This window comes from Psammomys obesus, unplaced genomic scaffold, assembly GCF_907164565.1.
Source record: "Psammomys obesus unplaced genomic scaffold, mPsaObe1.curated_primary_1811, whole genome shotgun sequence".
Lineage (NCBI taxonomy): Eukaryota > Metazoa > Chordata > Mammalia > Rodentia > Muridae > Psammomys > Psammomys obesus.
In genome coordinates this window covers 53,993,653-54,009,465 of record NW_026585504.1, presented here as the reverse complement: position 1 = coordinate 54,009,465, position 15,813 = coordinate 53,993,653, and the positions used below count along the sequence as shown (strand labels likewise).

Genomic DNA, 15,813 nt, shown 5'->3' with positions numbered 1-15,813 from the left:
AAACAATTAGTAGTGTAAACTGACAAGAAACATGATTGTGGCTGTACTCACTGTATCATTACTGGAGTTGCCCTGTGTTTTTCTGATAACAAACCATAGCCTAAATAAATACTAAGGCCAAGATATGTATTGTCGCAGGCTATGTCTGTTATCTGTACATTTAAGCATTGCCTTCTCCTGGTCTTGTTACGAAAACGTCAAGCTGAGTATACTCAAAGCTCACATTCTGTCTGTTAGTTAGAAAACAGTACAGCATGAAAGAATTTATAAAAATAACTCAAGTAAATCAGAACGCAAGGCAGGCTTTTGCAAACCAAAGCAGCTGCAGTGGGACAGGACGTCATGCCCCCATCCTCCCAGCAAAACATTCGATTTCAGAAAACAGATAAATTTCATCCCAATGTCCATTTCAATTCATTATCTGGAGAGGAAAATATTCACAAAGGTGACAACCAAGTAAATATTGACTTTGGGGGATAATAAATTGTGACACTCACCAGAATTAAGTTATTTATGTATAAAAGTATGCCCTTATGCCACTCTACCAGATATGTTCCCCATGATAGAAAAGTGATGATGGATCAGAAAAACAGGCAAGTATGCTTGTAAAGTGATTGCTACACAATACAGAGGACCTGAGTTTGAATACCTACCGCCCCATATAAATTTAGGAGCATCATTCCATATCTGTAAATTCACCACGGGGACTATGGAGATCGGTTAAATCTCTGGAGCTCATTGGTCATCCAATCTAGCCAAATCAATGACCTCCACATTTGTTTAAGGAAACTTTCTAATAAAAATAAAACGTAGAGTTGTTGAAGAAGACACATAATATCCATGTATGTCTTCTACATGTAGTTGTGAAAACATGAGCACAATTCTCCATACACCTGAACACACACTCACATGGAAAAGTATATATGCTACATAGATATCTCACCACCTTCACCAAATTGTGTTGCATACATGTACTCAAATACATACAGTGTTATTTTAAAAAATGATTTACTAAGTATCATATACTACATTAACCTATCATATTATAGAATATAAATGTGTCAAAATATAACATAAGACATTTGGAATTCCCTAAAGGGAGGAGTGAAGACAGTAAGTATATGAATGGGCATATTTTCTGGAGAATTTTGCTTAGAGCATGCACAAAGAATGTGATAAAAATTAGCGCTTGGATCAGAATCAATCACCAGAGCCAAATCCAAATCTGAAACAATTGCTGTAATTTGTTTGCCTCTTCTTCCAATCATATTGGACAGTAGAAGACAGCACGGGGGCATTCTTGCTATGATGGTCTAAGGTTCATTTTTACTCCATTGTATAGAGGCATGAGACAATCCCGTATGTCCTGGATGAGCTCTTGCCGTCTTGGCTAGAGTTTCACTCAATTTTAAGTGCGACATTTTTATCAAGTAGTTATTTTGCCACTCACTGTACTATACACGGACAATTTAACCATAGCTAATATGAGATCTCTTTTTTGGAGGAAGTCCCAAAGAGATGCTTGGAATGTAGGTGTATAATTCAAGGGCCTTTAGAAGATAATTCTGTCACAGAAAAAAACAGCTCTTGATTGCAAACTAAGGAGAGCAAGGTGAGGGGGCAATTTTCTGTGACAACCTGCTATCTTTTCACATCAGTAAATGACAATTCTTGACACTTATATAAAAAGCAGCAATTAAAAACTAGATTCCCAAAGGGTTAAAAAAAATAGAAGCTTGTCCTCTAGCTATCTGATACTAATTAGATAGCAATACGTTATTTTTAGCTGGAGGATCCTAGTTAACAATGCCAGAATTTGTTGCTATCAGGTAACCAACAAATACATGTAAAATATTTGAGGCAACATGCTAAACATCCTGGTATGATCAGAGTACAATATATATCAAGCAATAAAACATTATACTTCACCACATAAACATACATAATTATAATGTGTCAATAACACCAGAAAACAGTACCCTCTTATTTAATATGACTTCAGGCAGAGATTATATTAATAACCATACCAGACTCTCACTGACCATTGTAAACTGACACAGTGTTATGTTCCCAGAGTGTCCCCACTGCTTGACCCCAGCCAGGCAATGGCTGTCTGAATAATGGCAGCTCCTTTCCTCTTTCTCTAAAACATTAAAAAACATGATTGTTTTTGCATGTAATTATGAACTTAGATTATGGATTATGGAGGACTATGGAAATTGCATAGATGGGTAATTACTTGTTAAGAATATTTGATAACGTGGTTGTAATTCCCATAAACCATGTAAAATCATATACCATAGCACATCTATAATCCCAGATTGCCTGTAAAGAGATAGGATATGGAGATAGTAGAATCCCTGAAAGCTCATAGGCCAGCTGGTCTGGTATAGGCAGTGATGACATACTTGTCTCATACAAGGTGAACGGTGAGGACTGACATGAAGGTTCTGCCTTCAATAAATTTACACTCAAACACAAGCACAGAGAAGAGGAAAATAGAAGAGAGAGAGATTTTGTTAAAGTGTGAGGAACTACATAAGAGCCCTGCATGAAAATTCAGAAGGAAAGAATATGCCGAATCCTAGAATTTTGGGAAGTCTTTCTCCATTTTCTCAAAAACAGCACTTTGTTAATTTATTTTAAGTGCCGAGATTCTATATAAAATTTTCTTTAGTAGTGAAAATATTCTGCGGTTGAAATAAGTTTCATTATTTATGGAATTACACTTTCCAATGTTGTTCTTTTAGAGTAGAACAAAATATTTATTGATGGCTTTGTGGTTACCAGTCAGAATAATCTAAGACCTTTCTTGTCCATGAGAACTTATAGAAGAACTGAATTGTGGCTCCAAGGAAAAAGAAAAAGAAAAAGAACATTGAACAACATTATTTTAGACTCCCTAAGCCTGAGGAAGCATGCACAAAGAGTCAAGGAAGGAATTAAAAATTTAGATATAGGAGGCCAAGTGATATCCGAGGTTAAAAGGATAAGCTCACGAGACCTTGAAATTAAAGCAAAGAATTTATTGGTTAAACTCTCCACTAAGATGATGATGAGAGCAGGCTGCTGTGAAGGCTATTTTTCATTACCAAATGAATGTTCTGTGGCTAGCAGGCAGGGTCTTTCATTGAACTTGGCCAAGGATGAAGAAGAGTGACATTGTATAGAGATTTGTAATTTCTAGCCCCCAGATAATCAGTATTCCTCAGCAGGTGAACACTTGGCTTATTCCATGGCATGGGTGTGTGAACAGTGTTGCCTGTTAAAGAGGGAAGGATTTAGAAAAAAGACAAACCCAACATGTTGATGAATTAGTTCCATGTGTCCTACAGTGTCCTACAACACTGGAAACTGTTTAGCTAGAAAAGTTTTCTATGAGCACAAAATAGGTGAGACACATTCTCTTTAATTTCTTGTGCTGTGTTTATACCTGACAAAGGCAGCTGGAGGAAGGAAGAGTTTATTTGGGCTTATAGTTCCATGGCACAGTCCATCATGATGGGGAAGATGTGGTGTTGAGGAAGCTACTCACTTTGCATCCATAATCTGAAGCAGAGCACTGAATGCTGATGCTTATCTCCCTCTCTCCTTATTACTCAGTACAGGAACCCAGCTCATGGAAGATGTCACCCATATTCAGAATGAGTCTTCCCACCTCAATCGTCATAGTTGTCATAGTCTATGTAAAGGATGACTGGAAGGACCCTTCCACTGTGATTGTAAGTCCTCATCAGGTTAATAATTAGAACTAAATTCATCACATATGGACAGGGGACACTGACATTGCAAGCTACAGTGCTATATTTGACAGGTTGGTCCTGGCCATGAAGAGGTGGTAGAAGGACTTAATAAGTGGTTCAGGCAACTTTTATGAATAGATAGTCCTACACAACAGGGGTATCCTTTATGGGGGAGGGATACTTTTCAAGCTTAGCATAAGTTGTCTAACATAGAAGTCGGACAGATTCTGTGGGTCTGGAAGCCATTTCTCAACAGGTGTCAGAGAAATCTGGGTTTGAGAAAATGAACAACCCCTCAAGTTATAATAACAGTTCTGTTTGGGTTTTATTGTTTTTTATTTATTTTTTTCTTTTCAAAATTTTTAAATTATTTTTTTTATTAATTACACTTTATTTACTTTGTATTCCAGCTGTAGCCTCCTCCCTCAGCCCCTCTCAATCCTGCCCTTCCTCCCTCTTCTCCTACCATTCTCCTCCCCCAGTCCACTGATAGGGGAGGTCCTCCTCCCCTTCCATCTGACCCTAGTCTATCAGATCTCATTAGGACTGGCTGCACTGCCTTCCTCTGTGCCTGGTAATGCTACTATCCCCTCAGGGGAAAGTGATCAAAGAGCCTGCCACTGAGTTCATGTCAGAGACAGCCCCTGCTCCCCATACTAGGGAAACCCACTTGGACACTGAGCTGCCAAAACTTTGGGTAGAGTGCAGGGAATCTTATGAAAGAAGGGGGATATGAAAGACCTGGAAGAGACAGGAGTTCCACCAGGAGAGCAAGAGAACAAAAAAATCTGGACACAGGTTTATTTTCTGAGACTGATACTCCAACCAAGGACCATACATGGAGAAAACTTAGAACCCCTAGAACTCCTGTACAGATGCAGTCCATGGCAACTACAGTAGACTGAGAAAAAGTATATGTGAAATTTGAAATCATGGAAAGTGGATTAAAATCCCACTGCAATTCCTGTACAGGATATAATCTTGGTTAAGTTCTTTAACCAGCTAACTGAGCACATCCTCTGTGATGGGGACAAAATAATCTTTCTGTATGACTGTAGTAAGGACATAATGAAAACCTCACCAAGTGCCAAAGTTGGGAAGGGGTACATGTCTGAAATCTCACAAAGACAAATCTCTCTCTCTAGTGACCCACCACTCTAATCTGCTGCCATACTGCTTCTGATTGTGCCTAGATATTGCTAATGTCTGTAAAATGAGAAGTATTATATTCTCTTAATTGACTCTTGATCCGAAAGGACCTACCCCTGTGGATCCCAGTCCGGGCCACACACAAGGCTCAATGTGAGGTCAGCCAGTGGAAAGGGAGAGCTAACCTTCTCTCCCAGATGGATGTAGTGGGGGCACCAAAGACTCAGGTGGGGTCAGAGAGTTTTCTTAAAGAAAACACCTCCTCAGTGCTCCATATCTATTCATCACCAAGCTCTTGGGTATCTCTGCTTCAGTAAATTGTGTCTTTCTAGTTCCCACCATTGATTAACTATATTGTGCAGCTTATAGATCAGTAATAGTGGCTAACGGAAAATGAAGCAAACTGTTGTTCTGAGATAAAAGGACAGATACTCGTGTTTTCTCTGATACAGGAATCTTGGAGGGCACAAACATAGAAAGAGACAAAAAGGAAAGCCTGTGTCTTACTGCTTGTAGCACTCTTCCATGAGCTAAGGAACACACTTGGCTCATCAATTTTAATTAAAGATTTGAGAAAAATATTTTTATCATAAGCACGGATATAACATAAAGCCAAATTCACATTTGCAAGAGTGTTTTAATATAACATTTCTGGAAATTACACACTTCACCGGTCACTGGCTGCTGTATTGTTCAAATTCCGTCTGCTCTCCTGAGATTCTGTTCTGCCAGATGTGGCATTTGAATGAGAAATCTGTAAAGGCATTAGCTTAGGCCACAACATGTGAAACCATCACTCAATAAACCGTAAATGAATCAAACTGAGGAAGGGAGGAAGAACAGAAGGAGAAAGCCAGGGAAAAGGAAGCAAAGAAAGAAGTATGGAAGATGAGAAGAAAAGGAAGGTTTGGTGGAGAAGACAGCTGAAGTGCAAGACATGGTGAGATTTGACCAGAGGAGAAAGACTCTGAGCAAGAACACAATGGCTATTGTCAATCACACAGACTTTGAGAACAGGGCAGAGTTAGCTCTGATATCCTAAACATGCCTAATTCCTTCCTTTCTCAGCTCCGAACTTTGTCTTCTCCTCTTCCTTATGATCATTGTTATCTGTACAGCCTGTCTTCACTGCAGTAAAATGTTCTGTTCAGACTATTATCTGTAACTTCTCTCCTAATGGACTCTGCAGAGGTAATTTCTATTAATTGGAAGGTATTCCCATAATAATAGATTTGCGGAATTAGTGGTAGAGGACTGGTTTTGAGGCAGATGGATGGAGCCAAATAGAAGTAGGTGAACAACCCCAAGTGTCCTGTAGGTGGATGATCTGTGTCAGCCTGTGCTGTAGCAGACCTTGTTGGAAGCACCATATTTGGGAACTGCCCACACAGTACAAGTAGGAGCTGAAATCTAGCAGACAATTAAATCTTCTCCCACACCCTCTACATAGCAATGAACTCAGGGAAAGACAACCATAATGCAAAAAATATGTCCAAACAGAAATAAAGGGACTATAGACAAAAGAAAGGCAAATGCTATTTGGAAGTAAGGAGAAAAGGAAGGAAACATGCATTCAGGCACAACGGTCTAGGAGCGCCTATTAAACATTGTTCTCCCTAAAAATTGATTTATCTCTTTGAGTGTTTGTATGATGTATATATTTGTATGTGATGTTTGTTTATGCATGTGTGCATTGATATTTGTGTGATGTGTGTATTGCGTATTAAATGTGTGATGTTTGCGGATATGAATGTAATCCTAGGGAGAACATTAAAAATTGATTTATTTCTTTGAGTGTTTATATGATGTACATATTTGTATGTGATGTTTGTTTATGCATGTGTGCATTGATATTTGTGTGATGTGTGTATTGCATATTAAATGTGTGATGTTTGTGCATATGAATGTGATCCTTGGGTGTGCTCATGTGTGGAAGGGTATTACACATATCTTGGTGCATGTGTAGAGGTTAGATACCTTAGGAATTCTGTGGCTGTGGAAGTGAAATATCACATCAGCTCTCTATGGTACTGGGGATCCAAACTCAGGTCCTCACAGTTTCACAACAAACACTTCAGTCATTAGCTACCTCATGAACCCTGCAAAGTTCCTTAAATTGTTGTGGATTCAGAACTGTCTTTAGAGGTATACTTTTTCATCAAAGGAAAATTGTTAAAAATGATATGCACACAAGCGTGTTGGCTTTTACCCTCACTTTCTTTCTGTCTTCATCGTTGCCGATGTCACCCTGAAAAGCTCAATTGATTCGGCTGGTGGTGTAGGAAACAGACAGAATTACCCTCCCCCGAGAGTATGTACAAAGGAAAGTAGACAGTATAGAGACATTTGGATTTATGTTTGAGGATCAATTATATATGTTAACACATTAACCTGAAGCACCCAACTCTAAAAATTCTTCTTCCATGTAGCAGACACCAAAGGTGTTGGGATATATCACCAAGCCCCAGTTGGGGCGACCAGAATCCATGCTGTTGACCTTTAATTATACATTCCTGAATGACCAGTTCTCATTTTCCTGACAAAAAAAACAAAAGAATTTATAGACCAGAAGATTTCGTCAAAGTGATGGATACAGACAGTGTTTAGAATATGGCCACTCTGTATTGCCAGAGCACTGAGGACCTTCTGAGCATCTATTACTCTCATTTGTCACAAACAATGGCAGCATTTGTAGAGTACATTTTAGCTAAAATCTGTGATTTTGTGTGCTTAGGAGCTCATATATCCCTGTGCCTTCAATTTCCTTGCTCAGTATTCTATTTGATGAACTTGTGAGCTATAATTTCAAATTTCTTTTTGGGATTCCTTACTAGCTGTTACCTGACCTTGTGTAATTATCTCATTTTTCTTTCAAACATTTTTTTTTATTTCATCTAAGCCTCATAACTCCTTTAAAAAAATGAAGGGTCTGGAGAGATAACTTAGGTGGCAAAGTTCCTCCTGTGAAAGCTTTAAAACCTGAGTTTGAGTCTTAGAACCACAAAGTTGGTTATGACCTTAACACCACAAAGTTAGTTATGACCTAAACACACACTGTGGCATGTAGACTTTAAGTGCACACAGGTACTGGGAAAACAACACCATATTAAAATAATATATGCATGTCAAAACATGTACATGTAATCCCAGAACTAGAGGATGCCTAGGACTAGCCTAATGCCTACTTGGACAAACTGGTGCTCTCCATTTCATTGAAAGACTTTAGCTCAAAGAAGATACAGAACTGGCTTAAAAGTAAGACACAGTCTTTTTTGCAGTATCCACATGTACAAACACACAGATGCATGCACACACACATACACAAAATATAAAATGATGAAAAATCAAATCTTACTATGCTAATTTTATTTTCCAGCATCCACATAGTGGCTCACAACTTCTTTAACTCCAGTTCAAGGATTTCCCATACCCTCTTCTCAATTCTTCGGGGATCAACCATGTGGGATAGTGCACATGAATGTATATGCATGAATGTAGGCATATATGTACACATGAAAGCAAAACACTCATGTGAATACAATTAATGATATTTTATAAATTGAAACTCCTTCGTGAAATTGCATCTTTTATTTTTAAAAAGAAAACATTTTTGTTACTAAACCACTTCTTTACTTTCTACTCTTTCCCTGTATCAATCTACAGTGTCCCCTTTCTAGTCTGCTGAGTTTTGTCACACCTTAGCTTCAATTTTACTTTTCTCAAGAGCACATTTGGATGCTCCAGTCAATGTGGAAGAAGCTCATTGTATGCCTTCCATTGCATTCATGCTTAGCTGTGTGCAACCTTTACATGATTAACAAATTATGTTCCTGGCATCCAAACTTTTCACCTTGCATGGAGATCACGTAGTACATATTACTCAGTAACCATCACTTCTCCAACTACACAGGAAACTCGATGTCAAGAAAGAAAAACGATACTTGGAGTGACTTTCATCGACACTTTCTTCAAATGAGTAACACACTAACTTCAGACACTTGCACCTTTCTTCTCATAGCTAAGATGACATAAGTGTCTCAAAGTCATTTCACAAGAGTAATGTACTGGATCCCCATTAAGCAAACATCTTTTCCATAATCCAGCACTAAATTCCATTAAATAGAATCAAAATGCACCCTTTATATTAAACCTAAGGCAGTGAAAGAAATTTCTTAAAGCAATGGAGACATACAATTTTCAGATTATAGAAAAACAAAACATTCAAAACATTGCTTAAAGAAAGTTAATCGAATGAACTCCAAGTTGTAGTTAGTAATTTCAGATGGCAAAAGAAGCTTTTGTTCAGGACTCAAATGGCTTCACAGTGCCCATGTTAGGACTGGCATGCAGTGCATCCGGAGAAGCATGCAGAGGGGATCTGTGCTGCAGATCTCACTCTCTGTGAGGCAGTGTGCCCTTCTGTTTCATTTTACAGCTGACTTCTACTTGGAACTTCCACAACAGTTTCAAGGGTTGTTAAAATAGCAACATGAAGCAAAGAAATTTTCAAAACGAAACTCTGACAATATGAAGTAGAAAAATTTTAGTTTAAGATTGAAAATTCCTCCAAGAAAAGAAAACCATTATATTATTCCCACATTCATCTACTTGATCAGTATTTTAGGCGTTGGATACAGTAATTAAAGAAAAACACGACAAAAAGGTATTGCATCTTAGTTGAGGCCACATGAATTAATGAAATTGTTACAAAAATGAGATTAATAGGGGCTCGTAACCTAGACTGAGAAAATACAAAATTATATTTTATTTATTCTTTGACATTTTCATACATGTATGCAATATATCTTGATTCTTCCCATCTCTATCCTCCCCTTCCGTCCGTGTGTGTGTGTGTGTGTGTGTGTGTGTGTGTGTGTGTGTTTGTTGGCAGAGAGGAAAAATTTTTAGAGAAAATGGTATTATAGGCCAAATTAATAAGCAGCTCATATAAATAAATCCAAGAGATATGAGACAGTGTGGTTTGTTTGTAAACTGTAGAGCTCCATATTTTGTTAGGAGAGATATTGGTGATGAGATTTAGATTATTACACAAAGCCAGATCAGAGCTTGCACCTCAGCAGAATTATGATCTGGCAATGGCAGACTTAAGGGAATGTCATTGTCAAAAGAAGTGCCCTTGTGGCACTGTCCAGCACTGGTGTGTACACAGCAGGGTATTCTAAATTGCTCCTTAAAGGTTTCTTTATCACTTATTAAACCTTAATAAAAAGGCATGAAAGAAAAATATATCCTCAACCCACCCCAGAGTACAAGCCAAGATATAAAGTTGCTTTTCTTTGAACAATATATTTACTGTCATGTTTCAAGTTTTGATCTGAATGTTTTTGACACTTTATTTTTTCAGGTATGACTCAGGAGTTGGATTTGTAGAAAACTGCTAACTCATGCCCTTCTCCAGGGCTAAGGTTATGAGGCTGATCTTAGAGAAAACTTGCCAAATTCCTGTAGATATTACAAAAACTACCCAGTAAATGAAGTGCATTGGAAGATATATTGTTGCAAATATATGTTTAAAAATGGATATAAATAGGTATTCAGAGTTTTCCCATTGCTTAGATTAGTGATTTGGAGGACCTGATTAGGTTTTACACAACTGAAACTCATTCATCTGAATTAAATCACCAAGGGCTGCCTTGCTGGAGAGCCTTGTAAATTGTGAGCAGTAGGCTGCATGCCTACTAGTAAGAATTAAAATCACATTAAATTCTTAGTCTGATTATAGTTGTCTCCCAGTTTTGAAGTGCACTGACCTCAAGCACACACTTGAAATGTGTGTGAAACAACCTGTAAGTAGCATCTGTGGTTAACAGTGAGAACACATTACAAGTAAACGTTGTCTTAATAACTAACCCCAGGCCTTTACTCAGCAAATCAAGGTTACTGGGGGTCACCAGGCAAAGGTGCAATGTTATAATGAATGAAAAAATAACCTTTTAAAATAACAAATGTTTGTATTGTTTCCAAATTAGTACAATGCAACTAACTTCTCCCTAAAATCTTAAAATGCCATTGCCTTCTGCCTTAATAGGTAACTAAAACCATTCCCCATCTTCTTATCTGTTGTGAATAATTATCACATGCAGGCAATATTTCATCACAATTCTGGGTTATCAACTGAAAGACAATGGATTTCCAACTGAAGAATTATGACATGCTTCAAACCATATCATTTTGTGATAAATTGATACAAGTAAATAAAATTATCCACTCAAAGAAAACTGGAACCAGTTAGACAGATTAGCAGATGGAAGGGAAGACTAAAACTGGGAAGATGGCCATTCCTTAGAAGAAAATGAAGGTGAGACCAGAGCTGCTCATAGTCATTAATCTTCTTGTAAGCCTACTCTTTTATTAGGAAATTCCTCCTTTAGTTATTAGTTTATATTTTATAGTTGAAAAGTGTTAATATACTTTAGATATGGGGCTAATGTGAAGGAAATGGAGGGCAATCTCTTGTCGATCATTAAAGGTCAAAATGAGCTAGTTTGATAGTGGAGAAAGTTTCTAGACTTTTCCAAGTGAGCAGTGGTGTTCCCCGAGTTCTGGTAGCTGTAGATGTCACAGAAAATACTGCACAGCCATCCTCCTGCTCCACAAAAACAGCAAAATTGCTGCTCATATTACTCTTCCATTTGGTTTGCTAACAGCCTTCATGTAATTCAAGGTCTGATATCTCTTTACTGTCATAATGAATGTCCTCACGGATCTTGCGAAATTCAATATGTGAGAAAAATCTACAGCAGGCAGTTTTATATTCTGATCATAGTAACACATCTCTGGGACTCTAATAATGGGCATCAATAAATTTCAAATAGGTGCTTAGTGATTGTTCTAAGTTACTTCAGAAAAGTTAAAACTACTGTAAAACTAAAATTTACATTATGTAACACGTTTCTTGTAAAATGAAATTAACATTATCTCTGTGTCATATACAGTCTTCCAGTTTTCTGAACACCATACTTGTGTCATGATAAAAATCTGATTTCTCTAATTGTAGAAGAATAGCTTTAGTAAGATATTTAGCTGCTGTTCAATTTGAACTGGGCACATATCTCAGTTTCTGGCTTCCTTTTACTGGCAGATTAGAAAGCACAACATTTGAATAGGTAATTGACCCCTGACCTGAAACATCTCTGGGACTAGGACTTGTTAGTGGCTAGCTTCTGTTTTCATTTAATTATCTCCCAAGTCATACCATAGCTTTTTGTCTCACAGGAGTTGAACATATAATACTTCTAAAATTTTACATATCCCTACATCTATATTCAAAGTTACCCAGTCCCCTCAGGGCAACCCAAAGGAAACACTGTAGCTGTTTAATATCCTGAAACTCCAGAATGGGGAAATTTTCCAGAGGTTTTTATTGCTGGTGCATAATTGCATTCTCACAAAAGATTTGTAATATCTATATTATGGCTGGACTCCTTCTAACCTGACTTTGTTTGCATTGTGCTTAATTAGAAAATTATAAAAGTTGTAACTGGGTAAGCATTCATTTTTATTTCTTGTGAAGATGAATATACATGTTTGAGACAGAGTATGAGTAAATCAAACATCTATACAAATAGGTTCTCATACACTACACAACTTGCAACAGCAAGTCATTACAAAAGAAGACAGACATTAAAATTACTTTTTAAAGAAACCTCTAACTGTGCACCATGGAAGAACCTGTGCAAACAATCTGTTTTCAAGGCTGCTGTTACTAATGACATGGAAATTCCTTAAAACGTAGGGAAAATAATCTTAAAATTTATTTTTACATATCAAATTAAAAGCAAATTCTTGGAAAGGAAATGTCTAACTCATCAGACTATATATATGAATGGGATCAGATTCTGCATCTGTAGAAAATCCAATATCTATACTTGATGAATAAAAGTTGTGAGCATCAGCCAGGAGTAATTGGAAAATATTCATGATTGCTTTGAAAGGTTTTGACTGCTTGGCTCTGAAGACCAAATATCCATTGATTTCTAAACCAGCGGTTGTTGCAAAACTATTGTTTACTGAATTTATACAATTTTCACAATATAATAAACAATCACTGCTATTCCTTAAGAAAACTGACTCTAGAATATTTAGCAAGCTGCACTCACCCAGTTGCTTTGTTGCTAGGAAATGGGGTATGCAACTGCCACTTAAAGTTTTTTGAAAATTCTTATCACCAACTTCCTTTTTAAATGCTCAGAGCAGATTTTGTAACTGCCTTGACTGTGATAGGCTGAAGCCTTAAACCCACGCCGTTTAGTTTTCTGTATGTTATATTATGTTTCTGTATGTATTTTAAAATATATTGACCACAGTTAAATTAATTTACAGAATATACGGCTCCGAGAAGATGAAAGGGTGATACTATCAAAAGGTTGATACCTGAGGAAGCCCAAGTCACACACTCGTGCTTCTATCATTTTCTTCAACCTTTTGTATATCAAAGTATTCTTTCTCTCTAGAAAAGGGAACATTCTAAGGGGAAAACTGTTTAGAGCCACACCTTTGCATCATTTGGACAACACTGACCTCTAGTGTTTCAGGAGGTAGAGAAACTAGCTCAGGCTCTTCCGTCTTTTTCTTGGGTACCATGGGAATAATTTCAAGAAGGAGAAAAGAAGAGGAGGAGGAGGAGGAATGAAAGTGGAAAAACTCAACAAGAAAATTCAATTTACCTGACTTTAACCTGCCTTAATACAGTCTCTAAAGTATTTTACTAGCTTCTCCCATCCTAATAGAGAGGGTAGCCTCTTTTGTCTAACTTTATAACAGAAACTTTGAGAAAATAGCATAACTATGGACTGTGAGCTTTCCAATCTTTGAATCACAGACACAATAACTATACTTTAAATATTTATTTACTTGTCTTCCTTCTGGAATTTGAACAAGATCCTCTAAGGATTAAGGAATCAGGCAAAAGGATCTCCTGCAATAAGTCTTCTCACTTTTTAAAACCTGATATTGACAATACAAATTACAATTGTTCTAATATAGATAATATTTCTGAGGTTTCTGTGTAACAACAGAAGATGAGGGGACAAATCCAGAGACTCGAGGGACTGTGGTAAGACATCCTTGCAAACAACACAGATGGCTTAATTGAATCAAGTTTCATTTATGAGTTTCCAGGGATGGAAAACTTCCCTTCTTCTGTCTAGAGAAGCAGCTGAGCAATTGAGCTTGAACCTCTCATGGCTTTATGGGTTTATTCAAGTTTGACAAACTGCATTCCTTAAATACATAATGCAGGTGGCAGATCTCTCAGAGTCAAGAATTTCTTTCTACCAAATTAAGTGTATGATTGCTGGGGTCAAAACGTGGATAACATAGTGCATACTCCCTATTCTTTCACTGCACCAGGAGTATAGCAGTAGAGTGTGTACTAAAGCTCTTCCTCCTGTAATAGGACAGCCATTGACCTCCTGGGGTGACTGTATTTGGGCTATAATTCTTCAGCCCAAACTTCCAATCCCAGTACCTAGTTTATAATATTCTATAGCTGAAACCTTATGCCTAAGGCAGTGGAGAGAGCTAAGGGCTCAGGATGGAAGTGGGGGTTAGGAAAACTGCAAATAGGTGGGAGCTGTAGTCTGCTCTTATCACAGAGTTCTGTGGCTCTGAACCATCTCTGCCCCTAGAGGCTTGCCCTTGGCCAGTGCATCCTTGGCTGAGATTAAGTACCGTGAGTAGGAGGCTAAGGAAACTTTATGATTCCAAAGAAGGGCAGGCAATCCAGCTGAGCAAGCTCATGATAGCTCTGCCAACTTTTGGAATGGTTGGAGTAGTTGAACTCCCCTGGTGATGGTTTTCACCCTGCTCTTTCCTTTTACCCAGAGCATATACAGTCGGGCAGCGGATACTTATTCTAAGTAGCATCTTATTTCACCCCACCGTCCCGCCCCCAGCTCCCAGCTCTGAGTACTCACAATTTGTTGCTGTTAATCCTAAATGCCACAAGCCAGAGAGCACCAAAGTCAAAATGCTGGTTAGTCTTCGTACAGAATCCATTTCCCCGAGTGAGCGATCTCTTCCAATGGAATCCCAAATTCGCAGGCACCAGCCTTGGCTTTTCTTTTTCTTCCTTTCTCTCTCTGTTGTCTTTCCTCTGCGCCTTCTGACTCCTTCCCACCCACCTTGAACAGACTCTCTCCTTCACTCCATCCTGCTCCTCATAATCTCCACTGAAATCGTAACAGGGCTTCCTCAGAGCTGAGAGCGGCGATACAGGTTAACAGTTACTGCAACTGTCCTTTTCTGTGCTTGCCTTCCTCGCCTGCCTTTTCTTCCTCCGGATTTCCTTTCTTAAAGGTTCAAATCCAAACTCTAGGGCAGCTTTTGGCGCCCAGCTCCGCTAATAGCCGAAAGTACCACATTCCTGCGCTAGGCTGGATTCAGCACCAGGGTGGCGGACAGCTCCTTATACGCGCAGCTTGAGCGGCACCACCCCCTGGCAGAGCACGCCCTGGAGCTCGCCTATAAGAGTGGCCTGGGCGGGTCGTTGGTCTCTCCTGCGACCAAGCATTGCTGGGGTCGCAAAGAGAAAAGATCACTCCTCTTTCTGTCTTCTTTCTATTCATACATCCCAGCGTCCGTAAATGCAGAACTACTTGCCGCATATCTTTCTCTTCCTTCCAAATTATGGGGCCAGATAAATCGGGTTTTCCAACAATGCTGTTGAAGCTATGCCTAAAGGAGTTGAAAGAAGCCTAAGGAGGAGGAATTTTCCCATAGAGAGCTTGGAAACGAACTAACCTGATTTCTAATGCCTTTTACTTCACTTGGCAGGGAAGAGTCATAGAATCATGCTATTTATTTTCCCCTACAGGGATGAGTGATTGACTGGTATTGATCTAATGGGGATTTCTGGTTTAACCATTTAGGGATATGACCGCTCACCTTCTTTTCCGAC

General features: G+C 38.4%; 1 protein-coding gene across 2 annotated transcripts in view; it reads right to left on the bottom strand.

Moving 5' to 3' along the window:
- LOC129672165 (contactin-associated protein like 5-1-like) overlaps positions 1-15,244 on the bottom strand; it is a 796,696-nt gene extending 781,452 nt beyond the window's left edge. For both annotated transcript variants that reach the window (XM_055601463.1, XM_055601471.1), the window contains exon 1: positions 14,831-15,244. In XM_055601463.1, the coding sequence (XP_055457438.1) occupies positions 14,831-14,912 (82 nt within the window). In that variant the 5' untranslated portion in view covers positions 14,913-15,244. The remainder of the gene's footprint in view (positions 1-14,830) is intronic.
- Positions 15,245-15,813: the final 569 nt, after the last annotated feature.